Raw genomic sequence first — 27,145 nt, forward strand, 5'->3', positions numbered from 1 at the left:
GCACAATTAGTTTCATATAATGTAAAATATATATATATATATCGTATATAAATGCATCAAATTTCACGTTCGGATTTTGTATTTTATCCCCGATGAGTGGTTTAATCGCTGTTCAGAAAAAGAGATAGAAGAGATTACACAAATCTGTTTAGTATATGACTGTCAATATTTGAAAGTGAAGGGAGCGCAAACTCTTAACGTATAATTTTGGTAAAACTCAAGCAAAATGCATGCTCAACAAATCGAATCAGATCATGTCACAGTTGCAGGGTGTTTTCAATGTTCAGTGTTCGGTGTGGTTGCGTTAACGGTAGCAGGATAACAGAACTTGGAGCGGGGTAAGAAGTGCGGCTAATAAACTAAGCAAGCTTTTTGCTTTTGCAGCAGCTACATTACAATTTCAGCTCCTCAGTGTCGGGCAATTTGTTGAAGAACCATTGCAGATGTTCCTCGGTAACCTCGGCCAACGTGGCTGGCTTCCACTTGGGGTCCTGATCCTTGTCAATGAGCAGAGCGCGCACTCCCTCCTTGAAGTCAGCACGTGGCTCCAGATGACGCACAGCCAAACGATACTCCATGATCAGACATTGGGCCAAGGACAACTGTGAGCCCAGCTCCAGTTGGCGATAGGTGACCTTTAGGGATGTGGGCGACATCTTACAAAGCATCTGTACACAGAGAAAATATAAACAATGATTAATTTATTAATTGAGGAAATTGTAAAATTTTTAAGACATGAAAAATTCTTGTATGAATAATGGGAAATATTAGTTTATTTTTGTGATTCATTTCTTTCTAAGTCCATTTCAAGGGTGAACAATTATCATTATAAACTCTTATCTGTTTAAATAGATACTGAGGTGATAAATGCATGATATTCGTTTGGTCTGAAAATTTTGAATTGTTCTCATTATGTCTTTATGTTTTTCAACAACGATAAATATGAATTCTAAGTTATTTAATAAATTTAAAGCATAGATAAAATCGAAACTATAAATATTAATTATAGTCTAAAATGTATAAAACAATTTTTAATGAATCTTTAACTTATGTACGTGCATTTAAAAAGAATGAGTTTGTTTTAATTCATTTCGTTTTAAGTCTTTTTCAAATACGTGATTTTTTTTATGTAAAACAAGACCCAAAAGTAATCATCATTTTCGCTGTTATGTTTAAACAGATAAATGCTAAATCGTGTTTTGCATAGCACAATAAGGTGTTAATTGAAAGAAATCTCTCATGCCGTTGCGATTCAAATATTTATGCGTTTTTATCGCGTGTCCCTCGATTGACGCAGTCAATTAACAACCTAACAACATATGGATTTATTTATTTACTAACCTCAAGCGTTTTCTTTGCCCACTCGCTTCCATCGTTCTTCAGATTCTCCAGAATGCCCTCCACCGAACTGGCCGCAAAATTCTTGTTGATCTGCTCCAGCACAGGCTGCAAGGAGAACGCCTTCTCTGGCTGCGTGTGGAATTTTTGCAGCAACTCAGGTACATCATCGGCATCGGGACAATTGAGAAGCGCTGTCTCAAGCTCTGGAATCTTGGAGCTATCACAATAATGCGTGGCAATGCCCGAATGGAAGACATCAGCGCCACGCAGACGATAACCGGTCAAGCCCAGATAAAGTCCCAATTTTCCTTGGAGGCGTGGCAAGAAATACGAACCGCCCACATCGGGAAAGAGTCCAATAGCCGTCTCTGGCATGGCAAACAGGGTTCGATCCGTGGCCACACGATATTTACCATGGACGCTCAGTCCAACACCGCCGCCCATTGTGATTCCATCAATGATAGCAATGTAGGGTATCTTGTAGTTGCCAATCAGGGCATTTGTGGTGTACTCCTCGCGAAAGAAACTCTTCGATTCATCGGTGGGTCCAGCATCGACCAAGGCACGGACATCGCCGCCGGCACAGAATGCCTTGTCGCCGGTGCCCTTGATGATCATCAGGGATTTGGACTTTTCGCATTTTTTCAAATGCTTATAAATTTTACGGACCATTTCCAGGTTAATGGCATTCAATGCCTTGGGGCGGTTGATAATTATCATGCCCTTGTTGGAGGACTCGGTGGCCAGCACCGAGGATGAGGAAAGGCGCGTGGAATTGAAATTTGCCATTGTTTTTGTTTTTGTTGCTGCGCAACAAAGAAGAGGCAAGTGGCTGTAGGTTTGATGGCTGACCGTGTAGACGAACCTTTGAATTGGATTTTGCTATCATGGTTGTATAGTTTGGTTAATTGACGTTTTAATTATGTGTGTTCATTTGAATTATTTACCATTTTGATTCTTCGTTTTTTGGACTTCACTGTGGGGAGTTGCGCAATAACAAAAACAGTCGTCACAGCGTTGCCACTTCTTACACAGAGCCGACAGGGAATTTAAAATTTTTTATTACGTATTTCAAACCAGTTTGATAACTGTGCTGCTGCAACCGCAAACTAATTGTTATTGCACATTATTAATGGCAGTTGCGGCGGTTAAATAGTGTGCATCATCAGTTGGGTTGGTAATTCCAACATAGAGTTGCATTCCAAAGCGCAGCAAGCTGGCAACGCTGCGCCTAGCAACAGAACAATGCAATGGTACGAAATACGTTTACACGGTCCTGCTGATTGCGAACAGTTGGTGAATTTTTTCTTTGGTGATTGAATTATCAACTATTTCGTATTTCTTATTTTGTTTTGAAAGTATTAAAACACAATAGAATTTAATTCGTATTTTTTAGTATATAAAATATACAAAAATACGTTTAATTTCTAATTATCATGTAACTTGCACTTGTGTACACACCAATTTCGCAAAAGAGCGACGCATAAACGTATGAATACGAATACAAACACGCAGAAAACTAAAGCTTAACTTTATCATTCTCATATTTTTAAACAAATAAACGGTGAGTAAATATCGATAATCAGCAAAAACGGCACAGACACAACAGCAACGAGCACCAAAATGCCCATGATCATGATTCAGTGGTGTCAGAGCCAGCAAAGCCAGCAAGTGGCCAACAGCACTCTAGGAATATTGCAATTGTTTGTTTGTTTTTGTTTTTCTTTTGTTGTGACTGTGCCATGCCCTTGTTTTTGAAATTCACGAAATTACGACGAACCAAGCGTCGTTGTCGACGCAATTCCTCCTCTTCCTCCTCCTGCAAACAGATGAACTATGATGGACTGCTCTCCCAGCTGACCGAAGACAAGCTCGCCATATTCGAGACAAGTGGCGCTGCTGGCCACCACTTGGTAGATGGCGCAGTGCAGGATGGCGCCATCGAGGAGGAGCAGGCGGCACCAATACAAACCATACCACACCACACAGCAATCGCTGCTGCAGCTGCAGTTGCTGCGTCAGCAGGAAGTCAAAACGCCAAATTGGAGACGACACCTCAGCGTAAAATATCGACGTCATCACGTTTCATGAATGCGTTTAGTCAGCTTTATGGCGGCAGCAACAACAATAGTCACAGCAATTGCGGTCACGTGGAGCAGCATAATGAGGATGCCGACCTGGCAGCTAATCGCACGCCTACCAAGGGCATGGAATCGAAGCTGGTGGCCATGTGGCACAATGTCAAGTATGGCTGGAGCGGCAAAATGCGTCAGACGAGCTTCTCGAAAGAGCAGCCCGTTTGGCTGCTGGGTCGTTGTTATCATCGTCGTTTCACGCCACCCGTCAGCATGGAGAACTCCGTCACGGAGCTGCCAAGTGGCGCCGATGCAACGCCCGACAATGCAACATCAGCGTACGACAGTGAACAGGCAACGTCAACAACAACAACAACAGTACCATCGTCATCCTCTGCCTTGTATCCCACATTGAATCCGCAGCAAATCGATGAGATTGTTGTGCCCCAAGAGCTCGGCATGGATGCTGCAGAGAATCAGCTGGCCGAGAGTCCTTGGGAAGAGGGCATTGAAGGCTTTAGACGCGATTTTTACAGTCGCATTTGGATGACCTATCGTCGCGAGTTTCCCACAATGAATGGCTCTAATTATACATCGGATTGTGGCTGGGGTTGCATGCTGCGCAGCGGCCAAATGCTGTTGGCCCAGGGACTCATCTGTCATTTCCTTGGACGCAGTAAGTAGCTGACTATGTTTACATCTCAATCTTTACTAAACTGTTTCTGTAACTTTGACCAGGCTGGCGTTATGATTCGGATTCGCAGCTGCATTCGACGTATGAGGATAACATGCATAAGAAGATAATCAAATGGTTTGGCGACAGCTCCTCCAAAAGCAGCCCCTTCTCCATACACGCACTGGTGCGGCTAGGCGAGCAGCTGGGCAAGAAACCAGGTGACTGGTATGGTCCAGCTTCAGTTTCGTATCTGCTAAAGTGAGTGCTGAAAACAGAGGAGATTGTGATAGATTTCTGAGATACTTTCTTTCGATTTACAGACACGCCTTAGAGCTGGCCGCTCAAGAGAATGCCGACTTTGACAATATATGCGTTTATGTGGCCAAGGATTGCACCAGTAAGCTAGCACCCTCAACTTATCTACAACAACTTCATATCCTCCCTTTCCTCAGTTTACATGCAAGACGTGGAGGAGCTATGCAGCATCCCAGAGCCAGTGCCCAAACCTAATGTGCCTTGGCAGCAATCGAAGCGTTGCAATAGCGCCAACAATAAACCGGATCAACAACAGCACTGGAAATCCTTGATTGTGCTAATACCATTGCGTCTTGGTACCGACAAATTGAATCCTGTTTATGCGCATTGTCTGAAACTTCTGCTGAGCACGGAGCATTGTCTGGGCATCATTGGTGGCAAGCCGAAGCATTCGTTGTATTTTGTGGGTTTCCAGGAGGATAAACTGATACATTTGGATCCGCATTACTGCCAGGAGATGGTGGATGTGAATCAGGAGACGTTCTCCATGCACTCGTTTCATTGCAAGTCGCCGCGCAAATTAAAATCGAGTAAAATGGACCCCAGTTGCTGTATTGGATTCTATTGTGCCACTAAAACTGATTTCGACAGTTTTGTGGAAAGCGTGCAATTGGTGAGTGCAGGAAATAATTGATTAAAGTCAATGTTTTTATTAAAAATGTTTTTTTTAGTACTTGCATCCTATGCGTTGTGCTTCGGGTGCTACAATGGACAAAACCAACTTGCCACAATGGCAGCAGCAACAACAACAACAACAACAGATGCAGCAGCAACAGCAACCGCAGCAAGCTGATTGCATTGAAATGAATTATCCGCTATTTACTTTCTCCCGTGGTCGTTGCATGGATCATGCACGCGATGAAATGAGTGATTCACTCTACAAGCCACTTATAAAGCAAGTGGCAACATTGACTCAGGAACTAGAGGGTTCCACATTGCCGCCACTGAACAGCTATGAGCATGATCCTGACGACAGCGAGAGCGAGGAGTTTGTGCTGCTCTAATAGCCGCCACACATATACAAATATATAAGCCATGATTGCCCCGCCCATATTATAAATTATCCTTCCCTTCCTTCAATTGACAGTCGCCGTTGCTGTGCAAACACTGTGTTATATATACTTTTATTTGTTCACTATATATTATTATTTGTAATTGTCATAGTTTAAGTTGTATCGCCGTTGCTCGCTCGCTAGCTCGCCCAAATCTAAACAGACGTGCATCTCAACATCAAAGACTTTTGTTATACATTTACGTACACATGCATATTGCGTATTTCATCATATTGTATTTGCATATTATTGCTTATCATTATTGTTATTAACATTGTGATTACCTTCTTTACAACAAAACGCAACCCTTTGTTCAATTTGTATTCAATTTATTTCGTTTTTGTCTTGTTTCGTGTTCCCCCTTTTGTGGATCGTCTGATTATGTATGTGTGTTTGTATATTCCTATATATATAGTTTATAAATAGTTTATGTAATTCTCGGTATTATTATTTTGTAGTAATGCGAATACTGTAATGGAATTGATTCGATTTCGATTCGGTGCCAGCATTGGTTTGCTGCTCTCGAAAGTATTTGTATTTTGTGAGTAGTTCTTATGTCTTAGATTAATTAATTAACTTATGTTCTTCTCGCCTAGTTGGATCGATCATTATTTAGTTCTAATCTTAATTGTACATACCCTTGAATAAATAAATAAATATAAAATATATATTGCTTTGACTTAAATGCTAAAATGTGTGATGCATATGAAATTGTTTAAAAGTTATTCACAACTATGAATTTCGTCGATCAAAACAGATCGGTGTTAATTAGGAATGGTGTTACAGGTTTGTATTGGAAGTTGTAGGTGGGAAATTGTAGTCATTTAGAAGTCAATAATAAGTTAAACTAACCTACGATATCTTATAGTAAAAACTGGTTTACTAGACCGAACGATTAGTGTTAATTAGGAATTGTTTTAAAGGTTTTTTTAATGGAAATTGTTGGCGGAAATAATAACTTATTATAATAAGTTAGACTAACTTATGATATATTCTATGTTCAATGTTACTTAGATATAGAAAAAGTTTTGTGTTAATTAGGATTGGATTCGCAGGTTATTTATAGGACATTGTAGGTGGGAAATAATAGTAAATTCTTTTGTAGAGATAGTGTGAAAGATTTATGTGTTAATTGGGACATTGGACAGCAGTTTGAGGGGAGTTAAATTTCTATAATAAGTTGAACTAACCTATGATGTATTTTTAGCTAAAAGTTGCTTACGCTAATGACCAGATACTATAAATTATTTATATATTTATAGTAGATGCAGTATCTCTATATTTGCTTTACTGTTCATTGATAGCTTCGCGCTCCATACGCTTCAACAGCTTACCCAGATTGTCCCTCGCAGTCGTCGATCGTACGGCATTAATACTGATAGCAGTTCTATATGAATCGATCGCCTCTTGAACTTTGTCCCAGCGATGGTATAGCACACCTAGATTCGTGTGATATAGCATATTGTGTGGATCGAGCTCAATAACCTGTTTATACAGAGACTCCGCTTCGACATAATGCTTCAGTTTGCCCAACACATTGGCTCGTATGAACATGATGCTGGGTTCATGCGGCAACTGCAGCAGTCCCTGTTCAGAAAGACGAAGTGCATCCTCGTACATCGAGCGATTGTCGAGCATCGTTAGTATATTGGCCCATGCCTTGGGCTGACGGGGATTCACGGCTACAGCATGCTGCCAATGATGCAGTGCCTCCGCATAACGCTGCTGCTCCAGATACAAATTGCCCATATTATAATAGCAGACTGCATAATCCGTTCGATACTTCAGCGCCTGTTTATAGCTGTCCAACGCTTCGGTGTACTTCTTCTGGGCCGACTGCACAATGCCCAGATTCATCCAGGCGACGGGAAACGCGGGATACGCTGCGAGTGCAGCACGTATAAACTTCTCGGCAGTCTGCAGTTGGCCATGCTCACGATACAGGTTTCCTAGATTCATAAGCGCCGATTCGTATTCCGGATAGAGCTCAATGGCTCGATGATAGTGGTGAAAGGCTCTCGAACTGTTGCCCATATCGGTGGCCAGTCGAGCGATGTTGTAGTGCACTTTGGCATTGTTGGGACACACTTGTAGCGCCGAACTGAAGAGTTGTTCCTCGTTAAGCCAGTCGGCAGCACGCTGCCGGGTGCGCAGCATCAGTACAGCAAAGAGCAGCATGAGGAGTGCTTGGAGCAGATGCCGCCAATGTGCTTGATCCGCCATGTAGTTGTAGCAGTACAAGAAGCCATAGACGAACAGCAAACAAAAGCCCATGGAGGGCACGTAGAGTGTGCGCTCTGCAATCACGAATCCCACACGAATGATGCCCGAGGCGGGAAGAAAGGGTATTACCATCAAGGCCAAGCCAATCATCAAGCCCGCAAGCCGGCGAAAGTTCATCAGTGAGACGAATATGAAGCTGTAGAATGCAATCACAGCCTGCAGTCGCATATCCCAAATGCTCGTCACCAGTTGGATACAGCCGAGTGCCCAATCGAAACACAACCATTGCGGGCATAGCATTAGCCAGAAGTTCATCACATACAGATACTGCTGCGACAAGCCGCGCGTCAACAGCTGTTCACTATGCGCAATAGGATTGTCCACCGCTTTGAATTCGGGTGCCTCAAAGTTCTGCCACCATAGACGCAGCACGATCAGTAGCCCAGTTCCAAATAAATAGACGAGGTAACGTAGGCGTGTGGTGATGATGCGTTGCTGCAGTTTCAGAGGCAGCATATAGGTGCCATTTTGAAAGTAATCCAGTGCGGCACAGGACAAAGGAATTGTTACTGCGGACTCCTTGAACAGCATTCCAATGGCAGTGAGGAGCAGTATGGAGATGATGCTGCTGCCGCCACGTTTATCTACGCTGGCCACCGTCAGCAGTAGACAAAGCAAATGGATGAGGCCGAACATCAGCTCCGCACGTCCAACGACGCCGGAAACGGCTTCAACATGAATTGGATGGGCGGCAAAGAGTGCTGCGGATATGGTGGCCCAGCGTTCAATGTCAATGTCCTCGACGTACAGCGAGCGCACCAAACGCCACATCAGCAATGTGTTGACGCAGTGTAGCAACAGATTGAGGAACTTCATGTGAGAGGCGCCTAATCCCAGCAGCGCGTATTCATAGTGAAACATTAGCGTTGTCAGTGGACGAAAGGACTTATGGGAATCGGCACTTAGAAGCGGAGCACCCCAGAAGTCGTGACTAAATATTGCTGTCCAGTTGGTGGGCAGCGTATAAACATTTTTGTTCTTCACAATGGCCACCGTGTCATCGAAGACAAACTTGGCGCCGCTTAAGCCGCCGTAGCCAAAGCAGATCAAACAAATTAATACTAATATGGACTGACAGACCAGACTGTGCAGCGCCGAGGTCTGGCGCAGATCTAGGTTCACCATATTATTGCACTTTCCACGGAATTTCAATTAATTTGCGGACGCTCTATCACTTTGTATACATTTTTCTGCCGATTTGAAGTCGAGGCGTTGACATTCACGTGTTTACGATGTAATCAGCTGTTGAAGTTAACAGTGAATGCAAAAAAATAACAATAACAACTGTGGTTGTATATTAAATAGTATAATCAACATTCAGCTGTTGAAACTAACGATAACCAGCATCATGTAAATAGTTAATTATTGTTTCACTTCCTATAAAGTAAGTTATCATTAACGGAGCGTTACAAAAATTTAAATTAAATTAGCTCCGATAACTTCAAACGACAATAAAAAAATCAGATGTTGAAGTTAACGATAAACGGAAATCTCTTGGTAAAAGCCAACTCTTATTGAAGATACCGACAGAGATGCATAAAGCATACATTTTTGTGATATTTCCTACTTTATTTTATTTAAAACTTTCAACCGATGACAAAGCCGATAACTTGAAACGTCTCCTAATCATTTGTATAGGCCATTCCCATGTTAGCGCTAAAATCAGCTGTTGAAGTAAGCTGCGAATGCAAATCGTAACAATAAACAGAGGGAGTGTTTTATAAAATGTCTGAGGAAATTGTTTTCGATTGCTTGCATGCAGAGATAGTGAACTATTGTCTAGACGCCAGCAAGGTAAGTGAACAGCAAAGTAGGTACAACTATTTAATGCGTCTTCCACACGCAGGATCAACATGATCTGGCCACGCTGGAGTACATTGGTTTCACTACAGGATATCGGCTGATTGAACGTCTTACAAGAGATGGCACACGTTTTAAGGACGAACTGGAGACCATGAAGTTCATCTGTACTGATTTCTGGACACTCATCTACAAGAAGCAGGTCGATAATTTGCGGACAAACAATCATGGCATGTATGTGGTGCAAGACAAAGCATTCCGGTTCCTAACGCGCATCTCACCGGGCGCTAAGCAATTAGAGCAGGCACCCAAATTTGTGGCCTTCACCTGTGGCCTGGTGCGCGGTGCTCTTAGCAATCTGGGCATCAATAGCACCGTCACCGCGGAGGTGCAAACAATTCCCGCTTGCAGATTTCACATCGAGGTCAATAGGAATTAATATTATTATTAATTATTATAATTAAAGTACACGTATAGCTATAGTTTATGGTAATTTTTTGTACAATGCAACTACATTGTGTTCAGTCCAATTGATTAAGCTATGCAACGCCCAGCGATTGCAATCGGGCAACTCCGGCTGCAGCGGATTGGGATCCGTGTGTACTCCAAGTGACGGTTGTGGACCAATTATAATAAGCCAACTGCCGGCAAATGCCGACAGATATTCAAGAAATGCCACACGATCATTAAAGTAACAGAAGAGCAAAGCTTGTGGTGGTAATCCACAGCAGCATTGCCTCAAAAAGTCACCAGATAATTGACAATTGTACTCAGATGATTCGATGTAGTTGAGTGGAATTAAGCTGCGTATAGCATATTTGCTGCGCCACCAGTTGGCATCTCGTTCCAGACCATAGACACGCAAAGAATCCTCAGCTCCCACCGCTGTCAACAGCCACTCGAGGAGTCCGTTGCCACAGCCAATGCTCAGCACATGCTGGATGCGCAGTTCGTTGAGTTTAAGTTGGAATTGCATCAAGTTCTTGGCAGTTGGCCAAATCCAGAGTAGTTTACGTTTAAGCTGCACATCGAAAGTGTCGCCCAAAGTCAGCAACTTACGCCAATTACGTTGTGCAGTAGCTCCTTGGGTCAGTTCATAGACTGCCTCTAAAGCATCTCGATCCGATTGTGCGTTGGGCATATTGAAGACTACTTAAAATAACAATGTTACGGCATCTTGGCATTGACGTCGACAGCAATATGGCAAGCAGCCAGACTTCGGCTATCTATATATATATATAGATTTCTTTAAATTATGACGTCTGTCTGCTTATGTCAAAAAAGGCGTGACCAATTTGCTGTCACGCAAACCCTTTTTGCATTCTTAATCTGTGTGTTCGTTTTCGTAAAAATTCTTGTAATTCTTGCGCCAATGCAGACGTTGATGCAACGGCGGCTGTTGCATCGATACTTGATGCACATGCTCGGGCGCTATTTCATGCTCCAGATCCATCACAGTGCTCAGCTCATTGGAGTACTCTTCGTTGTCCAAATCCAAAATGATTTTGCGATAGAGTTTCACATTCTCTTTTTGCACTTCATCTTGCACAGTTGGTGGCTGTTGAATGAATTGTTGTTGCTGCTGAACGAATTGTTGTTGCTGCATTTCGGGCTCAGGCTCCGGTTCCGGCTCTGGTGGCAGCCAGGCAGCCACATCTACTGGCTGCACATTGCCCACGCTCATGATAACGCTATTGTAGCGTTGAATGTTCGGTGTGTGTGTTGCTTCCTCTGCAGCTGCAACTGGAGGTTCAACTTCCTGGTTAAGCGACTCGTTGGAGATGATTTCGACACCTGCATCAAACGGCACGCCGGGATGCATGGCCCGCATGTGGCGTATCATGTTGTCCCTTCTATTAACGGTCACATCGCAGTCAATGCACCGATAACGATGCGTTATGGCATGCTGCTTCTTGTGACGCGCCAACGCATCCAGATCGTTGAATGTTTTATAGCATTGTGGACACGAATGTCGTGGGCGTTGACTGTGCCGCGCCTGATGCAGCCTGAGGGTGGTTTGGCGCAGAAAGGATTTAGAGCAGATGGAGCAAGCGTAACGCGTGCTGTTTTGATCATGCTTCAATCGGTGTTGCTTTAAATTCGCCTTGGTCAAATAGTGTTTGCCACAAACCTCACATTTGTAAGGCAAGCTCTGCCCGCTGTGCACTTGACTGTGCGTAACAAGAGCGCTTTGGCTGCGGAACTGCTTTTGGCATTGCGGACAAGTGAATGTTTCAGTCTTATGGACACGCATGTGACGCTGCAGGACAAGCTGTTGCTTAAAGTTCTTATGGCAAACAGGACAGCTGTGCTGTTCGTTGTTCTCGTGACTATTCTGATGATACTTAAGATGCGAGCGTGTAGCAAAGCGCTGCAAAAGAAAAATAAGTGATTATATAAAAGGATATTCGAAAGGGTGCTAGGACAACTTACTCGATCGCATAACGTACAAGCAAATTGCTTAAGCGCCTCATTGCCGCAGGCTCGGTGATAATATTGCTGTGTGCGACTGCGAAAGGATTTGTTGCACACGCTGCAGTGATAGCCTTGTTCTGTGACTGTTATATGACTAGCAGGTGACTCATCGTGGGAAAGCTGGGACTCTACTGCAGGTATTTCAGTGTCTTGAGGCACTTCGATGGTGTTATTTGTTGCCTCATTGCACTCTAAGCAGTCGGCAACATCGTTTAACAAACACTGGCGGCATTTACTATGTCCGCAGCTGTCGGTGACCAAACGATTCTGTCCAGTTGCCTCGCAGTTGCAGCGAGGACACCTGCCACTCATCTTTAACTCAAACAAAAGGAAAAAACAAAACAAAGTAAATCGACGTTAGCAACTCGTTATTGTCCTGCTAAGCGCCATTCACAGCATTACGCACATGCATTTGCCATTCGCCTCGCAGCGTAAGCGTGCAATGCAATGCGAGGGCAGTTTGAAAATGTAAGGAGAGTTGCACTTAATTAAGATTTATTTACATCAATCAATCATAACTTATATATATACGCAGAAAACAATAAAATAAAACAATTTGTTGAATATGCACTAGACTCTACTCCGTTAAGTTCTCCAAATCTAAGGCTGCCACATGACCAGGAAACAAGTGCGCTTTTTGCATCGGAACTTGAACAAAATAACGATCGCAAAACTTGGGATTTCGTCGATTAAGCACTTCTGTAAGTATGATTTCATAGCCGATTTTCTTGGTGATTAGCAGGCGCCGTGATTCTCCCACGCCATAGCTATTGGAACGCAGACCGAATTTGCTAGCAACCCTAAAAAAATAAAGAGATATCAATATTTTACTAAAATATTATAATAATGCAAACTTACTGATGGAGAGCAGCGCGTTCTTCCTTGGAGAAGGTGGGCTCAAACTGCATGTCTCGCATGTCATCCGAGTTTACATAGTTCTCGATTAGTTTGCGATAATCAGCCAAATTGGCATGCGGATCATTCGAGCCTAAGCCCATGCGGTTGTTCTTAAGCAGATAACTAAAAACGAAATTCATTAGAGAATCTTATGATTTTTGACCTTGGAAAGACATACCCCACTGGCTCTTCACGTCCTTGCTTGGAACGCCCCAAGCCGCCTCCTGTCCATCCCATTAGACGCATCATGTGATAGCCTTTGTTGTTTTTGTCCAATTTGGGTTCTCCCAAGTTGTCAGCCGACTCTTTGGTCACATTAATGTTGACACCATTCTTTCCCTTTTCCACTTTGATAGTCTCACGCGAGGCATTTAACTGCAAAATTATGAAATATAAGTTATATTGTAGAAATAACATATTTCTTTAAATATTTACCTTGATGCTGTAGCAATGAGTTTGGAGCAGGAGGATGGCTTGTTTATAGGCTGCCAGCTTGGCAATCTTCAAGTTCTCGCCGATGCCTGTTGCGATAACCTCATCGTTAAGCAGAATCTCTGCTGTTTTGGAGAGATCGTCAGCTATTGCTTGTTGAGCTTCACTGGAACGTTCCTCGTATTTTATTTTGACGGTGTTGCAAGAGTTGCGCAGACAAGAGCGTCCACCAGCGAGATAGATGACAAGATTACCGTACCGTAATCCGTCAAAGAGATTGACTGGCTCGCCGCCGCCGAAGCAAAGCCGGTCTCGGCTGCTAGCTGATTGCAGGGATTGCACCTCTGACCTGGCAGCAGCTGCTCCAACTTTTCGCCCTAGTTTTGTTTTGGGAATAAGGAGGAGGATTGGGGGATTTTTGTGTTCTCAACGTCATATTTACTAGTGTTTTCATTTTAATCATTTTCTGCCGTTCTTAATACATATGATATTTGTTTAAAGTTTATTTATTATTATTGTTTCCTTCTACCTTTGGCGCGCTGTTCCGCAGCATCCGAGGCGGAGACAAACGTACGCTTCAGACGCAAGGCACGATTCTTCCGGAACTCTTCGGCAATATCTTTGGACAGCTCGGCGACTAATAACATCGTTTCATTGGGATATTTGCAGCCCATGAATTCCATGTTAATGAATGTTTGCGCCAAACACACTAAGCGCTCCTCGTCGAAGCGATCCTTGTGTGCTAGCATGAAATCCCGTCGTAATTCCCAGTGCTCTTCGCTTTCATATTCTGTTTTATAGTCGTCCACATCCCAATCGCCGGAGTTTTCAGCGGCATTTTCGGCTGACGAAGGTTTCTTGGATTTTTTGTGTTTTTTGCCCTGCTTCTGTGATGTGGGCGATGTCTCAAGTTGTTCAACATCTTCCACCTTCTGTCGCTTAGCTATTGTGGCCATTATGGTCAAGTGGTTTGTTTATTTATTAATTATTTACTTTTTTCTTAAACCAATCTAGCACGCTTTTCATTCACGTTAATTGAACGCCATTAATCGACGTTCTCCGGGAAGCGTAGTCACAAATGTACAATTTATCGATAACAGTGTGAACAGAGTTGTTGTGCTCTTTGCCAGACGATAAGCGAGCCTATCGTCCGTGTTGTGTAGCGCTTCGATATCGTCGTCTGCCGCCCGTGTTGTGTGTGTGTTTTAATTTCCTGGTTTATTCATGATTTTTTGTTAATTTTCATTTACTGCAAGCACAAAGGTGACGACAAAACGCGTTGTAGGCGTCTTTTCTTTGCTAACGGTCGGTGTCGAACGGTCTGAACACAGTAGCAGCAGGAACAGCAGCAGCAGAAACTGCCAACATCATGAGCATACCCAACGAATACATTGCAAAAACCGAAGATGTGGCTGAACAGGTAAAATTGGTCTTTGGGATCGCAAGCAAATAACCGTGAAAGTAGCATGACGACGACCTCGCCACATAATGCTGATTAGACGTAGCAAATCAGTAGTCAAATTGCCAACTGGCTGTGCACCATTTATAGCCATTAAAACGGCCTCAACTTGGAGTACAACTGAGGCAAAAGCGATAGAAAACTGCCAACGTCATCCAAACGCGGCAAAAGTTCGAAGCTCAAGTGCAGCAACAGCAGCGAAAGCAATGTGTAGAGTCTACACTGACCCCCAAAAATAAATGCACTTGTGCAAGATCGGCTAGCTTATTAGTTTTTGGGCTGCCACCTTGCCAAAGAAATGCAGCTGTCAAGTTAGAAATTCATATCTAATTGGCAATTGTTGGAACAACGCCATATGCGGTTACTCTGTATGTGTGTGAGTGAGTGTGCGTTATTATGTGTGCGTGTTTGAATGTCTATGCGTGTGTGTGTGAGGCCTACACAAGTGAAAGTGGTGAGAGTGAGCGGCATCTAACATCAAGTTCGAGTTCCGTAATAACTTTTTTTGGGGGAATGGAAAACATTTCACATTGCTAACTCGCTTTTCACGCACACACGTGAGTGTGGCTCGCATAGGTATTTGTGCATTTACATATATTCAAATTATGCCATGAACGATTCGATCGAACTAGACAACATCATACACCAAACCCGTTACAAATCTATAATAAAGTAAAAAAGCGAGCTCACAGATAACGTGAAGACGCTGAGAGAGCTGTTGTGAGAGACACGTCATTCCCCATTCCCCATTCTCCATTCATTCTCCTCCGTTTCACTCGTTTTACGTCTTTTGTCTTGCCAAATCAACACTGTCTTGTTGAAGAAAAAAAGCCACGCTCTACGCGTATTGTAAATTTGAAGCTCTTATCATAATCAAATTGAGTGGATGTCATCTTATCATCGATACTCGAGCCTCGCTGCTCTCTTATCACTAAACTAACTACACACCGGCGCACGCATATTTCCATTGTATTTTATTTTTATTGGTTTTTTCTAGCTATCTCTCAATTTCATTGAAAACACAAATAGTTTCGGCAGACTATACATTAAGTCTAGCAACGGGGAGATCAATTAACATGCTTAGCCGTGTTTCAGAAAACTGGCTTTAAATAAATTGTAATTATTATTTATCAGGCTCAGTCTCTTAGATAACAATGACGAGAATTGATTTCAAGATTGCGGAAATTGCTTTTAAATACTTTCTTTCATTATACTATTATTATTTAGGAAATAATTCCAAAATAGTTAAAGTATAGGGAAAATTGTTTCCAGTTATTTTTTTTCAATACTCGCTTTAAATATTTTGTGTTTAAGTTTAGTCAGTCTCTCCGCCCATATAAACATCGAAAGCGATAAGAGCCTAGAACTTTTAACATTAGGAACATATGTTTAAATTATATTTACTATTCTTAAAGTTATTTATAGTTTTCAGTAGTCCAATAGGGAAAACATACTATTATATTGAGGGAAAAAATATATATAGAGATCGTAGCTGAAACACAACTTTTGCATTGGTATAGCTACTTATTTTTTAATTATAACTTATCAAAGTTTAAAAAAAAAAAAAAAACAAGTAAAACCCCTCAAATGAAGTTCGTATGCTAAAGCTGTTATCAATTTGTCTTCTTTCCCTCTATTAAGGTGATCAAGCGTGGCAAAAATGTGCTGCCAACGGTGGCGCGGCTGTGTCTCATTGCCACCTTCTTCGAGGATGGTCTGCGTATGTATTTCCAGTGGAACGAGCAGCGCGAATACATGGACATGAGCTGGGGCTGTGGCAAGTTTCTGGCCACCGTCTTTGTGCTAACCAATCTGATTGGACAACTGGGCGGATGTGGCATGGTGATGGCTCGGTTCAAGGTTGACATTGCTGTTGGTCTGCTCTTCTTCATCGTTGTGCTACAGGTGAGTCTAGAAATACTATCCAACTTACTTTTGAGCTAAGTTTTTGCTCTATTGACTTTTGTAGACAATTGCGTACTCGATCCTGTGGGATTTCCAGTTCTTGCTGCGTAACTTTGCATTGATCGGTGCCCTGCTCCTGGTACTTGCTGAGGCGAGAATTGAGGGACGCAGTTTATTTGCTGGTGTGCCATCTCTGGGTGACAATAAGCCCAAAAACTTCATGCAGTTGGCTGGCCGCATTTTGTTGGCTTTCATGTTCATTACACTAATTCGCTTCGAGTTGAGCGTGTGGAATGTGATTCAGGACATTATTGGATCCACATTGATGGTACTTGTTGTGCTTGGCTATAAGACAAAGTTGTCGGCGCTAATTCTGGTCGCGTTGCTCACCATACTCAACTTGTACCACAATGCTTGGTGGACTATTCCGTCATACAAACCGCTCAGAGATTTCTTGAAATACGACTTTTTCCAGGTAAGCTTTGAAGGAAGCATTGTGTTATTCGGTATTGCTTATTAAAACAATGTTTATTTCAGACACTATCCGTCATTGGTGGACTGCTCATGATTGTTTCCTTGGGACCCGGTGGTGTTTCAATGGATGAACATAAGAAGAAGTGGTAGAAGTGGCACCTATAGAAATCGCTATCAATACAAAAGCATCGACTTTATTTTTGATCGCGACTAATTTTTACTGAAAAGAAAATATTTAGTTAGAATTACCATAAAATGGAACAACAGGATGCAACAAACAGCACAGAACAGCTCAGCACAACACGACACACATCAAATACTTGACTTATTGATAAATGAAATGAAAGGGACTTCCGCAATATCCAGGCTTATCCATTATGATTATGGCCCCACCAAACAACACACAAAACATTCGCGCACGTTCAACGACATACTTCGTATATACTAAACATACATATAAGAGACAACATTTCGTTTTGTACATAAAACACATGGCGATTTATGCCCCTAATGAGAGACATTAACTGATTTTTGATATGCATTATCTGTCCTTCCGCACATACATAATTTTTACAATTTTATTTTTTTTTTAATTTAATTTGTTTGTTTTCGCTCTCCTCTCTATGAGTTTATTACAAATTGTGTTTGCGATTGTTGTTTGATAGAAGTTCGGTGTATAAAATATGATGAATTGTACCAATTGACGATAATTTGTTTCTTTCGTTTATAAGCAAAAGTGTAATAGCATTAAATTGTAACGTTTTAATAAAGAAAAAAAACAAGTAAAAAGCGATAAAAAAAAAAAATCTTAATTATTATTTTCATGTTTTTAAAAGAACCGCCCAGTGACCAATAACAACCGATCTGTGCCTATCGAAATCGGTTTGCTTTCACCGATAAAATGCAACTCTGAAATTAACCATTCAGAGACGTCAATCATTTTAAACAGCTGTAAACACACCGGCAAAATGCTTCCTAAAAAGATTCCCGCAAAAGTAAATTAAATTTAAAATAAATTGTTGTATAAATTAATTTGTTTTTCCCGCAGATAACACCTATAAAGGTGCCCATATTCGAACTGCCGGAAATAGTGTTGGTGGACACCGTCATTATAAGCGAGAAGTTTGCTCGCGACAACAACATTTCAGTGTCGGCAACAATTAGCAAAAGCCTAGCGAATAAAATGCAAATCTCCAAAACTGATGATGCCCATAATATACAACCTGCTCGGGCGACCAGTTCCAATGCCAATCACCCAGTTGTCACCACAAAACAAATGAAAGATCGAGCAGTAATGACATTACCTCCAGAGAATTCGCTTCCTACGCGTGGTCGAGAGATGCAAACGGATTTGAAGACAACAGTTGATGTGGCCATTCAATGTGAACGCGATTTGACAGATGAATGGGAACTGGCATTCGAGAAGCCAGCAACAACAGCATCTGAAGCTGAAGAGGAACGCCAATTTCTTAAGTTGGTCAGCGAAAATACAAACATATTTCCCAATGGAATGCTAGAATGTCGCATCTGTGGTGAAATCGCCAGCTTACTGCAGGAGCATCAGAGCCATTTGGCCGTGCACTGGGCACCGCGTGCTCTCTGCACTGCGTGTGGCAAGATGGTGCGCAACGAGTTCTATATGTCGCAGCACAACTTGATTTGTCCAGCACGTCCTGCCAAATCGAAAAAAACAAAAAGGTCCTTCAAATGTCCGCATCTACAGTGTGGCGTCATGTGGAGTAGCCGAAGTGAGCTGGCCAAGCACATCGAGCAGCATTCTAATGAGAATCTCTATGGGTGCCAGCAGTGCCGTAAGAGATTCTCTACAATGGCAAATTTCGTGTTGCATCGACTGCTAAATGCTGCCTGCTGCAATGCCAAACTCTTTAATCTGTCCAAGCAATGGTCACGTTATAGCAGGAAAGCGGCGGCCAAGCGATGCACTATTTGCAGTCGACAATTTGGGAGTTCAGCAAGTGCGGCGTGGCACAAGAGAAGATGCATGATGGCCTATCAGCAGCGCATATTGAAGTTTTTCAAGAAATAGCAGGAAATGCATTTATGTTTGTTATTAGTTAAGAGAAGGAAAAGTTAAAAATATGATCTGAATATAAATCCTGATTTTTCGAATCATTGCATATATGTATGATTAAGTTACTATGTTAATTGTTAAGCAAAGGCTGCCATCTTAAGATTTAAAAGTCTTGCAACATGAATTTGAAGTTTTTGGTTTAATTTGTATTTAAGTGAAATAATAAAGAATGTTTTGATTATGAAGCCTGTCTGCTTTACATATTTATACATACATATATAATTTAATTAAAATGAGTGACTGTGGGCTATCTTTTAAAAATACATTCAGTAAAAGGCTAAAGATGAAGTTAGTATATAGTTAGGGGAATAACACGAATGTTCTGTTTATAAAGACTGCTATAGTCATAATTTTTAATTAATTCATTAGTATATGAATAAATATCAAATTAAGATAAAACACTTTAATGTTTGGCTTAGTTTGTATTTATTTTTCCGGGGAAATAACAATAAGTAATAGTGACCCAACTTTATGAGGCTTGCTGCTGTACACCGTGTGCCTTCTTCAGTCCCTCATACAGCTGCTGTTTCTCCAGGTTGAGCTCCTTGAGCGTTTGCACCGCCAACTCTAGCTGTACCTTCTTCAGTGCATGCTCGCTGCCTATGTATTGCTCAATGAAACGCAAACTGATTTCGTCGGCCTGGAAATCGGTTTCTGTTTTGCCAATTGCCGTCTGTATCTCATTCTCAATGCCTTTCGCTTGATGCTGCCGTAAACCGCTGCGCAATTCGGCTAACGCTTTGACAGTCGGCGACGGCTGCAGTTCCTCCAATTGACGGAGAGTCGCTTGATAATCGAGCGGTACTTTATGTATCTTGTAGCTTAGCGCAATCAGTTGGACGGCATTGAGCAGATAATCGCGACGTATCATATCGTAAAGCAGATCGTCGATGCAACGATGCCAAGCGTAGAAGAAGGCCATGGGTCCAAAGTGACGCGTTGAACGCAATTGATCAAATTGCTTGGATTCATTCAAATGCTCAAACACTTTGGCTGAAATGTTGTGGAACTCGGCCTCGTAAGGTTCGTATTGAACAGTCAAACGATCCAGAATGAATTCATATTTATGCTCGTCCAGGCAACGCTGGAACAGTTGCTCGTCGGAGAACATGCGAGGCGTGTAGAATTTGCGTCCGTCGAGCGGAAAATACAATTGATTCATGCGTTTCGTGATGTCCAGTGTGGCATAGGACAATGTACCATCCACGTCACGTACGACGACTTTGCGTTCCGACTGCGGCAACCCGAAGGTGATGTCTGTGAACACATATTTGGTGGTGGCAAAATCTTTCAGCGCTGGATCTTTGGAAATAATGCGTTCGGTGTCCTCTTTGATCTTGACAACCGGTGGCATTTGAAGCAATTGTTGCGCCTTCTCAATCGTCAGCAGAAACTCCTTTTCCAGCTGGGCCGTGGTCATGAATTGCGTGTGTACACTGTTATCCGGCACGGTGCGTTTGCGGAACACTTTGTCCAGCTGCAGTTGCGTCATGGATTGGAGCAGTTGTTGAGTCTCGGCATCTGTGAATTGTGGCTGCGGATCTGTGGCGTATTGTAGGGTGCTGCTTTTGAGTCCGGCACTCGAGAGTTGGCGTACATTTTGCAAGGCGTTAAGCTTACGAATGTGCCGAAATAAAGACATTTTAATTCAATAACTGCCGAAAAATAGCAACACAAACACGCGAGAGCCAACGAACACCAGTGTTGTGTATTACCGAGGTGTATATTTTAAATGTACTAAAATATACCCAATTCTTCTGTTATAATATACCGCATGTTCTAATAGGTAATTCAGTACAATAACCAATTGGATTAATGTAATATAACGTTGTTGGTACTTAGAAATGCAATAAGCTCTTGCTTAAACTAGTTTCGCATACAAATTAATTTTGTTAATAAAAGGCGAGTCCACAACGCAGAATTAAAATACCTAAAGTATTTAGTTGACCGTTATGACAGTGCTGTAAAGTGTTAAAGAAAACCGCGAATTGTACTATCGATAGGTCAACAGGTTTTTGTCCATGGACGGCCCAACCAACAGCTGTTTGCGCGTCCCTGGGAATAGCAAATGAAGAAGAATTTCGGACTGGTTTGACGTGCTGTTTTCGTTTTTTTCGGCAAAAAAGAAATAGAGGTTTTAAAAACTCCACCGTTGCCGTTACACAAAATAATATGAATAATGTACATAGCGCTTTTGTTGGCGGGCAAAAGCGGCGCTTGTCGGAAAGCGAATGCGGCAGCAGCAAGCAAGCGGACGCGCCCCACCAACAAACAATTGGTCAAGAGGGGCAAGTGCAGCAGCAACAGCAGCAGGAGCAACCGGAACGGAAACAACGCAAAAAAGAACAACAGACACAAGATGATGATCACGAAGAGCGTCACGAACACAATCTGCTGGATTTATGCGACGAGTTGTTATACGAGATATTTCAGTACCTCGACTCATCATCGATCATGGCGATGATGCTGTAAGAAATACCGCAAATTGAGTTGTATTCCATTTATATTTCTTAAGTATTGTTAATTTTGTAGTTGCTCACCTCGTTTTGAGAGTCTGCTCTTGGATCATCGATTCTGGCACAATATTGATCTCAGCAGTGCACCGTTACCTTTGGGTATTCTGGAGGAGATTCTTGGCCGCGCCACGGAAAAGACGCGCGTCATCAAAATATGTGGTCCACCTTCGTCGCAGCATGTGGCTGGGGAATTTAAGCAATTCACTTGTACACTGACCTCGGTCTTTCCCAAAGTGGCCACACATTTGGAGGTTCTGGAGCTGGTTGGAGTTAGCTTGGATTTTGAATACGTAAGCTAGATCTTATTAGCAATTCGTGTCTTATTAATAAAATATTACCATACAGATACATATATCGGAGTTTCCGGCATCGTTGAAGCGCTTAACCTTAAAGGATTGTAGTGTTAAAGTTGGCGATCATGTCAAAAGCATATTTCATACGATAGAAAAGCATTTGGTTGTCTTAGAGGTAATGTATCAATATATCCAATTAGAATCGCATAATTGATCTAACCAGCATGCTTATAGGATTTGAGTATTGAGGACAACAACTGGTTTGAACCCTACTATATAATGGCGCTCTCGAAACTGCCCGCTTTGCGTCGACTGAGTCTCAAAGGGTGTCAGATGATGTGCAAATTTGTACCTTATGGCAGCATGGCTGCACGCTTCGGTTTTTCCAAGCTGGAGGTACGATCTCTGCTTGAATGTAGTTTGGTATTGTTTAGCTATCTTTTAAATTATTCAGGTGCTTGATTTGCGTTTAACTCCCATCAATAATGGCGATCTGCAATGCTTCAGTGCTGTGGAAACGTTGAGGGAACTGCTGTTGGAATCGCCTCCCAATATGCCACAAGGACCGCCGCTGCTTATGAAGTCCGATGTGCCAAGTAGCTCACAGCCCGATTCTCACAAGGCACTAAGCGACGACGAACCCTCCACTTCGCGAGCGGCCATGGAACACTTACGCAAATATGCCCAGTGTAATGCACAGCCAACAGCAGCAACAACAACAGATGCGACGAAACCGCCAAGTGATACATTTCAATCGGACAATTGTAACGAGAGAAAGGAGAACAATAGTGAGGCAAGAGCAACGTCGCGCACAACGATGCGTTTGCGCTGTTTGATACCGGAGTCCGATGATGAGGATACCTCGTCAACGTCCGCGTCTTCCTCCGACAAGTCCGATAATACAACGACGCAAAGCAACGGGCATAGCTCGGACGCCAGTCTGTCGGTGCAGCCGCCAAATCTGGTGGTTATAGCGCTTCCCAGCTTGGATCCGGCTCGCACTGCAGCAGCTGTCGCAGCCAACATTAACGCCAGCGCTAACGCCAACGACAACGGTCCAGCTGAGAACCCAGAGAATGCAGAAGCGGCAGCTGGTCCTGGCGAAGCAGCGCCTGCGATGCCGCGTGCATTCATACATGTGGAGAATAATCCGCCAGCAGATTATCCTCGTGATCCGGTGATAGCTTCGTTGCTGGAGCATGTAGTGGAGCGCATACAAATACAAATACATGATAATAATCCGGCGCATAGTCGTTTTTTGCCTCGACGCGATCAAGTCATCTTTATGAATCCACATCTCATGAGCGACGCGGGTGGACGGGGCGCCGGTGGCAATGGAGCTGGAGCAGGACCTGGAGCTGGAGGTGAAGCAGGAGCTGGAGCTGGAGCAGGAGCAGGAGCTGGCGGAGGTGGCATGGCGAATGTCTTCCTACCGCGTCGTCACCGCTTCCAGCCACGCGGCAATTTCGAGCAGGTTGTGGGACATCCCATGTTCTGGAATGTCCTGGATCCACTCGATCGCGACTATGCGCGTCGCATGCGCAGCCGTCCGCAAGGGCCGACAATGGCGCTGTCCAACTACATTTCCGATCGTGCTGTCTACAGTTTTGGACGCGCTGAAAATCCTGTGCAACCCGATGTCGTTTGGATACGCAATTCAAATCGATCGCCCAATACACGATTGGAGCGCATTTCGTTGCGCAATTATACGCACATTACCAACTATACGCTGGAACATTTGGTGCAGTGTTCACCGAATCTGGTCTACATTGATGTGAGCGGCACTGGCGTTACGTTGTTGGGTGTGCGCATGTTTAAGCGACAGAAGCCCAACTGTGAGGTGATTGCAACGCATTTAACGGTAACGTCTACAGAGCAACCGTCGACTGTAAATGATACGGCGCCAGAAACAGAAACCGAACCCGAAACGGAAACGGAAAAACAGCCAGCACCAGACCAGACCGAAGAGAAGAATGTAGAGAATGCTAAACCCGAGGAGCAAGCACAAGCGCCAAGTGAGGCGAACAATGACAACAGCATTGACAATGATGAGCAGCAGCCGCGGGAGCAGCAATCGCCTGCTCAGCAACAGTAAAAAATATCGCATTCTATACAAAAAATATATTTTATATGTGAACGGTACCCGATCCTTTCTGTGAAATCATGGAATAATCAACCCACGCTTAAATGAATGATTCTCTACAATGGAGTGGAACGAAGAAGAATATGTAATAAGTTAAAAAGATTCTCTGCATGAAGTGGTACGAAAAATAATATGTTAAAAAGATTCTCTGCAATGAAGTGGAACGAAGCGTAAGTAATAAGTTCAAAAGATTCTCTACAAATGAAGTGGTACGAAAAATAATTAATAAGTTAAAAAGTCGCCATATTTTGGCCGCCCTTTAAAGCCTGCTGTCTACATGTGAATGTTGTAGCGCAGAATTAGTATTATGTTTGCAAACAAAAACAAAAACAAAACAAAAATAAAACACTACAAAACACAATGTACTATAAACTTACCTATACGTGTGTGCGTGTCTGCTTAAATGAAATGTATAAAACTCCCCCCAAACAATTTACTTGTTAAGATGCATTAAAACGAGAAACCATTTTTTGGAATTGAAAATTGATGAAATGTTTATTTGGTAGCTAAGATGAGTGTAGACAGAGTTCGAATAAACAATTGTTCAATTTCGATTAGAAAATGTGATTAGATGTTAAGAGTATGTATATATTCATTAGATGTTAAGAGTATGCATATATGCTATATATGCCATTTCGTATTTAGAGAGTTATTTGTTTCCAGTCGACGATTCCTCCTCGCCATCCACATCTGATTCTTCATCGCTTTCAGACTCGGTTTCTGAGCCATCTGAGCTCTGACAATCTGCAATTTCGCCAGTGAAAAAGATGACGGCCTTGGGAATAACGCGTTCCTTCAGATAGAAGCCCAACTCAAAGTCGTTCTGCAGAATAGCCTGTGAAAAATAAAAAAAAATATTACAAACCTAAAAGCTAGTATACAAAAATAAAGTATTAACATTAATATCACAAAAGTTGGGATCCTCCGGGTCATCAGGCAAATTCGGTGGAGAGAAGAAATCAAAGAAAGTGGGTTGATCTAGTTTGAAGATACAAATTAATTAATTAAGACAATTACAACTCAAGAACGAACCCTTCTTATCACGATTGTGCGGCTGCTTCCAATCGATGTTGCATCCTTCGCAACGCACAATCTCGGCGCCATCGTAGGACAAAGGATCATCGGCATCGGGTACACAGTTCAAGATGTAAGTTTTGGTGAGCACGCGATTCTTGAAATAATCGTTTTTATCAAAATGAAACTCGATCACAAACTTGACAGTGTCATCGTTATAGTGCTTGGTGCGTATATCAGAAAGATACTGCAAGTATTCCTATTTAAGTATCATTATATTTTTAATAATTCGATGCTTACTGAAAGTATTCGCTCATCCTCCTTGCCAATGAATTCGGTGTAGGAGGCTTTCAGCACCTTCAACCAAAAGGTGGAGACATTCTCATTGCGTGTGGAGTCACCGTGATTTTGTTTCTTGAAATCACTAGAAAATAAAGGCGATAAATCAAGATAATATTTAAAAGTTCTTGGAGAACTTACTCGAGTATTTTTTTGCGTTTCTCAAAAATTTCATTGTGCTTGATCTCGTATTGTTTTTCCATATTGTAAATTTCCCGCTGCATCTTTACGTCCAGATTAATGGTCTCCAGATACAGTTGCTTTAGTTCCCCAATAATTTTTTTCTCATCTTCCGTAAAGTTCTGCAAACCCAAAGGTACATTTAGCAGATATTCAAATATTAAGCGGTACTTACATTCTTTTCATTCTGAAGGATTTGGTGGGGGAGGCCAACCTTAAGCTTATTAGCGTTGGGATTGCGACAAGATTCCATCTCCTGTCCTATTTTGTTAAATTGCTAAAGATTAAAATGTTATTGTTGAAAATTTCTCCGAAATTTAATAATATTTTAGATTTGACGGATATGTTCTGTGAACTGATGAAGCTCAAATGAAATGATGATTATGCTCTAAAGCTAAACTCTACTCAAAAATCATCGCTCACTTTGGCATCTGAATAGTTTTTTGTTAAACAAATAATTCTTTTTTTAAATATATATTTTTACAATAGATTCAAACATTAGTAATACTAAGTTGTTGAAATTGAATCTATTGATTAAAATGATTTGTGTTAATCTTTTTTTGCAATGCAATTTGCTTTAAGCTAAATTCTGAATTGTCGCTTAAATAATTGCTCGTTTTTTCGTATTGTAAATAATTTGATACAAGTGCCTTTTATTGAGTTTCTAGTTACAAAAGCGCAGCTGGACAAAAAAACATCTATTTGTGTAGACTTTGTGCTGTAACTAATTGCGAGTGTGCTTATAAAAAGCATTATCGATGATTGGCATCATTAAGTGTGTTGACCCCTTTCTGTATTTTTATTGGTATGCTTTGCAATATTCCTGTTTATTCCTATTTATACAAAAATTGCATTCTAAGGACTATTTTAGCGGCCATTAAAATGCTGGCCATGTCTATTCACAATTTAACGCACATTTAATTTTTGGTTTCGCTACTCTTTATTTTTTATGTAGTTGTTGTTGCTGTTGTTTTTTTTTCAACTTTTCATTTGGCATGCAATTAAGTTCGGCGCTCTTAACCTTCCTTCCTTCCCCCACACACCACCATCACCATTTATAAGGCAATGTCTTTGGCCTACAAGTTGCTGCGGTTTTCTTGTATGCAAATCACGTGCTCTTGCTCAAGGGTTCCTCTCATTTTGTGAACTTGTTAAATGAGCCGCGCAGTACAAGTTGCTGGGCTCCCTTCGGTTTTTTTCGATGGGCAGCCGGTTGCCAGTTGCCTCATGAAGCAAGTTTAATAATGTGACAGGCTTAGCGCCATATGTCAGGGACAGAAAAGTTTTCGACGTCGTCGCGTATACGACAAACATTTCAAAATGAAATTATGAGTGGGCAGCACAGTGGACACAAAAAGTGTAAACAAATTTGGCCAAGCGGAAA

General features: G+C 42.2%; 12 protein-coding genes across 14 annotated transcripts; 5 read left to right on the plus strand and 7 right to left on the minus strand.

The window, feature by feature from the left end:
- Positions 1-18: 18 nt before the first annotated feature.
- LOC132786750 (3-hydroxyisobutyryl-CoA hydrolase, mitochondrial) lies at positions 19-2,628 on the minus strand. Of its 2 annotated transcripts, XM_060793384.1 has the most exons (4): positions 2,289-2,628; positions 1,342-2,223; positions 397-668; positions 19-108 (listed from the first exon to the last, which is right to left on the minus strand). In XM_060793384.1, exons 1-4 carry the CDS (start codon positions 2,289-2,291, stop codon positions 102-104), a joined length of 1,164 nt encoding a protein of 387 aa, XP_060649367.1. In that variant the 5' UTR covers positions 2,292-2,628; the 3' UTR covers positions 19-101. The 2 variants fall into 2 exon arrangements, with proteins under 2 accessions (XP_060649367.1, XP_060649368.1); XM_060793385.1 differs by having other exon boundaries at positions 50-668; positions 2,289-2,627.
- Positions 2,629-2,798: 170 nt separating this feature from the next.
- LOC132786747 (cysteine protease ATG4D) lies at positions 2,799-5,759 on the plus strand. Of its 2 annotated transcripts, XM_060793381.1 has the most exons (6): positions 2,799-2,905; positions 3,171-4,092; positions 4,155-4,350; positions 4,413-4,489; positions 4,545-5,020; positions 5,079-5,759. In XM_060793381.1, exons 2-6 carry the CDS (start codon positions 3,171-3,173, stop codon positions 5,409-5,411), a joined length of 2,004 nt encoding a protein of 667 aa, XP_060649364.1. In that variant the 5' UTR covers positions 2,799-2,905; the 3' UTR covers positions 5,412-5,759. The 2 variants fall into 2 exon arrangements, with proteins under 2 accessions (XP_060649364.1, XP_060649363.1); XM_060793380.1 differs by lacking the exon at positions 2,799-2,905 and having other exon boundaries at positions 2,978-4,092.
- A 105-nt stretch (positions 5,760-5,864) lies between these two features.
- On the minus strand, positions 5,865-9,071 carry LOC132786746 (protein O-mannosyl-transferase TMTC4). The gene has a single exon (XM_060793378.1). It carries the CDS (start codon positions 8,865-8,867, stop codon positions 6,747-6,749), a length of 2,121 nt encoding a protein of 706 aa, XP_060649361.1. The 5' UTR covers positions 8,868-9,071; the 3' UTR covers positions 5,865-6,746.
- A 307-nt stretch (positions 9,072-9,378) lies between these two features.
- LOC132786754 (trafficking protein particle complex subunit 6b) lies at positions 9,379-10,024 on the plus strand. The gene is made up of 2 exons (XM_060793388.1): positions 9,379-9,536; positions 9,589-10,024. Exons 1-2 carry the CDS (start codon positions 9,468-9,470, stop codon positions 9,979-9,981), a joined length of 462 nt encoding a protein of 153 aa, XP_060649371.1. The 5' UTR covers positions 9,379-9,467; the 3' UTR covers positions 9,982-10,024.
- A 2-nt stretch (positions 10,025-10,026) lies between these two features.
- On the minus strand, positions 10,027-10,683 carry LOC132786753 (uncharacterized). Its single transcript, XM_060793387.1, has one exon. It carries the CDS (start codon positions 10,681-10,683, stop codon positions 10,027-10,029), a length of 657 nt encoding a protein of 218 aa, XP_060649370.1.
- A 183-nt stretch (positions 10,684-10,866) lies between these two features.
- Positions 10,867-12,409, minus strand: LOC132786749 (zinc finger protein 454). The gene is made up of 2 exons (XM_060793383.1): positions 11,976-12,409; positions 10,867-11,913 (listed from the first exon to the last, which is right to left on the minus strand). The coding sequence occupies exons 1-2, from the start codon at positions 12,327-12,329 to the stop codon at positions 10,867-10,869; spliced, it is 1,401 nt and encodes a 466-aa protein (XP_060649366.1). The 5' UTR covers positions 12,330-12,409.
- An 86-nt stretch (positions 12,410-12,495) lies between these two features.
- Positions 12,496-14,409, minus strand: LOC132785261 (NF-kappa-B-repressing factor). Its single transcript, XM_060791264.1, has 5 exons — positions 13,876-14,409; positions 13,350-13,723; positions 13,093-13,289; positions 12,876-13,037; positions 12,496-12,817 (listed from the first exon to the last, which is right to left on the minus strand). The coding sequence occupies exons 1-5, from the start codon at positions 14,300-14,302 to the stop codon at positions 12,595-12,597; spliced, it is 1,383 nt and encodes a 460-aa protein (XP_060647247.1). The 5' UTR covers positions 14,303-14,409; the 3' UTR covers positions 12,496-12,594.
- A 98-nt stretch (positions 14,410-14,507) lies between these two features.
- Positions 14,508-17,976, plus strand: LOC132785262 (surfeit locus protein 4 homolog). The gene is made up of 4 exons (XM_060791265.1): positions 14,508-14,766; positions 16,447-16,710; positions 16,775-17,185; positions 17,248-17,976. Exons 1-4 carry the CDS (start codon positions 14,716-14,718, stop codon positions 17,332-17,334), a joined length of 813 nt encoding a protein of 270 aa, XP_060647248.1. The 5' UTR covers positions 14,508-14,715; the 3' UTR covers positions 17,335-17,976.
- Positions 17,977-18,114: 138 nt separating this feature from the next.
- LOC132785995 (zinc finger protein 529) lies at positions 18,115-19,457 on the plus strand. The gene is made up of 2 exons (XM_060792353.1): positions 18,115-18,179; positions 18,233-19,457. Exons 1-2 carry the CDS (start codon positions 18,153-18,155, stop codon positions 19,229-19,231), a joined length of 1,026 nt encoding a protein of 341 aa, XP_060648336.1. The 5' UTR covers positions 18,115-18,152; the 3' UTR covers positions 19,232-19,457.
- Positions 19,458-19,663: 206 nt separating this feature from the next.
- Positions 19,664-20,992, minus strand: LOC132785993 (small ribosomal subunit protein mS22). Its single transcript, XM_060792352.1, has one exon. The coding sequence runs from the start codon at positions 20,916-20,918 to the stop codon at positions 19,746-19,748; it is 1,173 nt and encodes a 390-aa protein (XP_060648335.1). The 5' UTR covers positions 20,919-20,992; the 3' UTR covers positions 19,664-19,745.
- A 334-nt stretch (positions 20,993-21,326) lies between these two features.
- Positions 21,327-24,979, plus strand: LOC132785531 (uncharacterized). The gene is made up of 5 exons (XM_060791670.1): positions 21,327-21,744; positions 21,809-22,082; positions 22,138-22,260; positions 22,320-22,481; positions 22,540-24,979. The coding sequence occupies exons 1-5, from the start codon at positions 21,449-21,451 to the stop codon at positions 24,178-24,180; spliced, it is 2,496 nt and encodes an 831-aa protein (XP_060647653.1). The 5' UTR covers positions 21,327-21,448; the 3' UTR covers positions 24,181-24,979.
- On the minus strand, positions 24,695-26,133 carry LOC132785532 (nucleosome assembly protein 1-like 1). Its single transcript, XM_060791671.1, has 6 exons — positions 25,937-26,133; positions 25,723-25,883; positions 25,543-25,666; positions 25,261-25,489; positions 25,127-25,206; positions 24,695-25,063 (listed from the first exon to the last, which is right to left on the minus strand). The coding sequence occupies exons 1-6, from the start codon at positions 26,012-26,014 to the stop codon at positions 24,878-24,880; spliced, it is 858 nt and encodes a 285-aa protein (XP_060647654.1). The 5' UTR covers positions 26,015-26,133; the 3' UTR covers positions 24,695-24,877.
- Positions 26,134-27,145: the final 1,012 nt, after the last annotated feature.

Source organism: Drosophila nasuta, chromosome 2R (genome assembly GCF_023558535.2).
Source record: "Drosophila nasuta strain 15112-1781.00 chromosome 2R, ASM2355853v1, whole genome shotgun sequence".
NCBI classification, from domain to species: Eukaryota; Metazoa; Arthropoda; class Insecta; order Diptera; family Drosophilidae; genus Drosophila; species Drosophila nasuta.

Bases quoted from the DNA above. Each gene is read 5' to 3' on its own strand.
- LOC132786750 (XM_060793384.1), bottom strand. The intron at 669-1,341 runs GTTAGTAAATAA...CTCTGTGTACAG, and splicing joins GGGCAAAGAAAACGCTTGAG to ATGCTTTGTAAGATGTCGCC.
- LOC132786747 (XM_060793380.1), top strand. From the start codon at position 3,084: ATGCCCTTGTTTTTGAAATTCACGAAATTACGACGAACCAAGCGTCGT. The intron at 4,490-4,544 runs GTAAGCTAGCAC...CCCTTTCCTCAG, and splicing joins TGTGGCCAAGGATTGCACCA to TTTACATGCAAGACGTGGAG. The intron at 5,021-5,078 runs GTGAGTGCAGGA...TGTTTTTTTTAG, and splicing joins TTGTGGAAAGCGTGCAATTG to TACTTGCATCCTATGCGTTG.
- LOC132786746 (XM_060793378.1), bottom strand. From the start codon at position 8,867: ATGGTGAACCTAGATCTGCGCCAGACCTCGGCGCTGCACAGTCTGGTC.
- LOC132786754 (XM_060793388.1), top strand. From the start codon at position 9,468: ATGTCTGAGGAAATTGTTTTCGATTGCTTGCATGCAGAGATAGTGAAC. The intron at 9,537-9,588 runs GTAAGTGAACAG...TTCCACACGCAG, and splicing joins ATTGTCTAGACGCCAGCAAG to GATCAACATGATCTGGCCAC.
- LOC132786753 (XM_060793387.1), bottom strand. From the start codon at position 10,683: ATGCCCAACGCACAATCGGATCGAGATGCTTTAGAGGCAGTCTATGAA.
- LOC132786749 (XM_060793383.1), bottom strand. From the start codon at position 12,329: ATGAGTGGCAGGTGTCCTCGCTGCAACTGCGAGGCAACTGGACAGAAT. The intron at 11,914-11,975 runs GTAAGTTGTCCT...TTTCTTTTGCAG, and splicing joins CTTGTACGTTATGCGATCGA to CGCTTTGCTACACGCTCGCA.
- LOC132785261 (XM_060791264.1), bottom strand. From the start codon at position 14,302: ATGGCCACAATAGCTAAGCGACAGAAGGTGGAAGATGTTGAACAACTT. The intron at 13,290-13,349 runs GTAAATATTTAA...ATAATTTTGCAG, and splicing joins CTCATTGCTACAGCATCAAG to TTAAATGCCTCGCGTGAGAC. The intron at 13,038-13,092 runs GTATGTCTTTCC...TTTCGTTTTTAG, and splicing joins GGACGTGAAGAGCCAGTGGG to TTATCTGCTTAAGAACAACC.
- LOC132785262 (XM_060791265.1), top strand. From the start codon at position 14,716: ATGAGCATACCCAACGAATACATTGCAAAAACCGAAGATGTGGCTGAA. The intron at 14,767-16,446 runs GTAAAATTGGTC...CCCTCTATTAAG, and splicing joins CCGAAGATGTGGCTGAACAG to GTGATCAAGCGTGGCAAAAA. The intron at 17,186-17,247 runs GTAAGCTTTGAA...TGTTTATTTCAG, and splicing joins TGAAATACGACTTTTTCCAG to ACACTATCCGTCATTGGTGG.
- LOC132785995 (XM_060792353.1), top strand. From the start codon at position 18,153: ATGCTTCCTAAAAAGATTCCCGCAAAA. The intron at 18,180-18,232 runs GTAAATTAAATT...TTTTTCCCGCAG, and splicing joins CTAAAAAGATTCCCGCAAAA to ATAACACCTATAAAGGTGCC.
- LOC132785993 (XM_060792352.1), bottom strand. From the start codon at position 20,918: ATGTCTTTATTTCGGCACATTCGTAAGCTTAACGCCTTGCAAAATGTA.
- LOC132785531 (XM_060791670.1), top strand. From the start codon at position 21,449: ATGAATAATGTACATAGCGCTTTTGTTGGCGGGCAAAAGCGGCGCTTG. The intron at 22,083-22,137 runs GTAAGCTAGATC...ATTACCATACAG, and splicing joins TTAGCTTGGATTTTGAATAC to ATACATATATCGGAGTTTCC. The intron at 22,261-22,319 runs GTAATGTATCAA...GCATGCTTATAG, and splicing joins AGCATTTGGTTGTCTTAGAG to GATTTGAGTATTGAGGACAA.
- LOC132785532 (XM_060791671.1), bottom strand. From the start codon at position 26,014: ATGGAATCTTGTCGCAATCCCAACGCTAATAAGCTTAAGGTTGGCCTC. The intron at 25,667-25,722 runs GTAAGTTCTCCA...TTTATTTTCTAG, and splicing joins AAACGCAAAAAAATACTCGA to TGATTTCAAGAAACAAAATC. The intron at 25,064-25,126 runs GTTAATACTTTA...TATTTTTCACAG, and splicing joins CCAACTTTTGTGATATTAAT to GCTATTCTGCAGAACGACTT.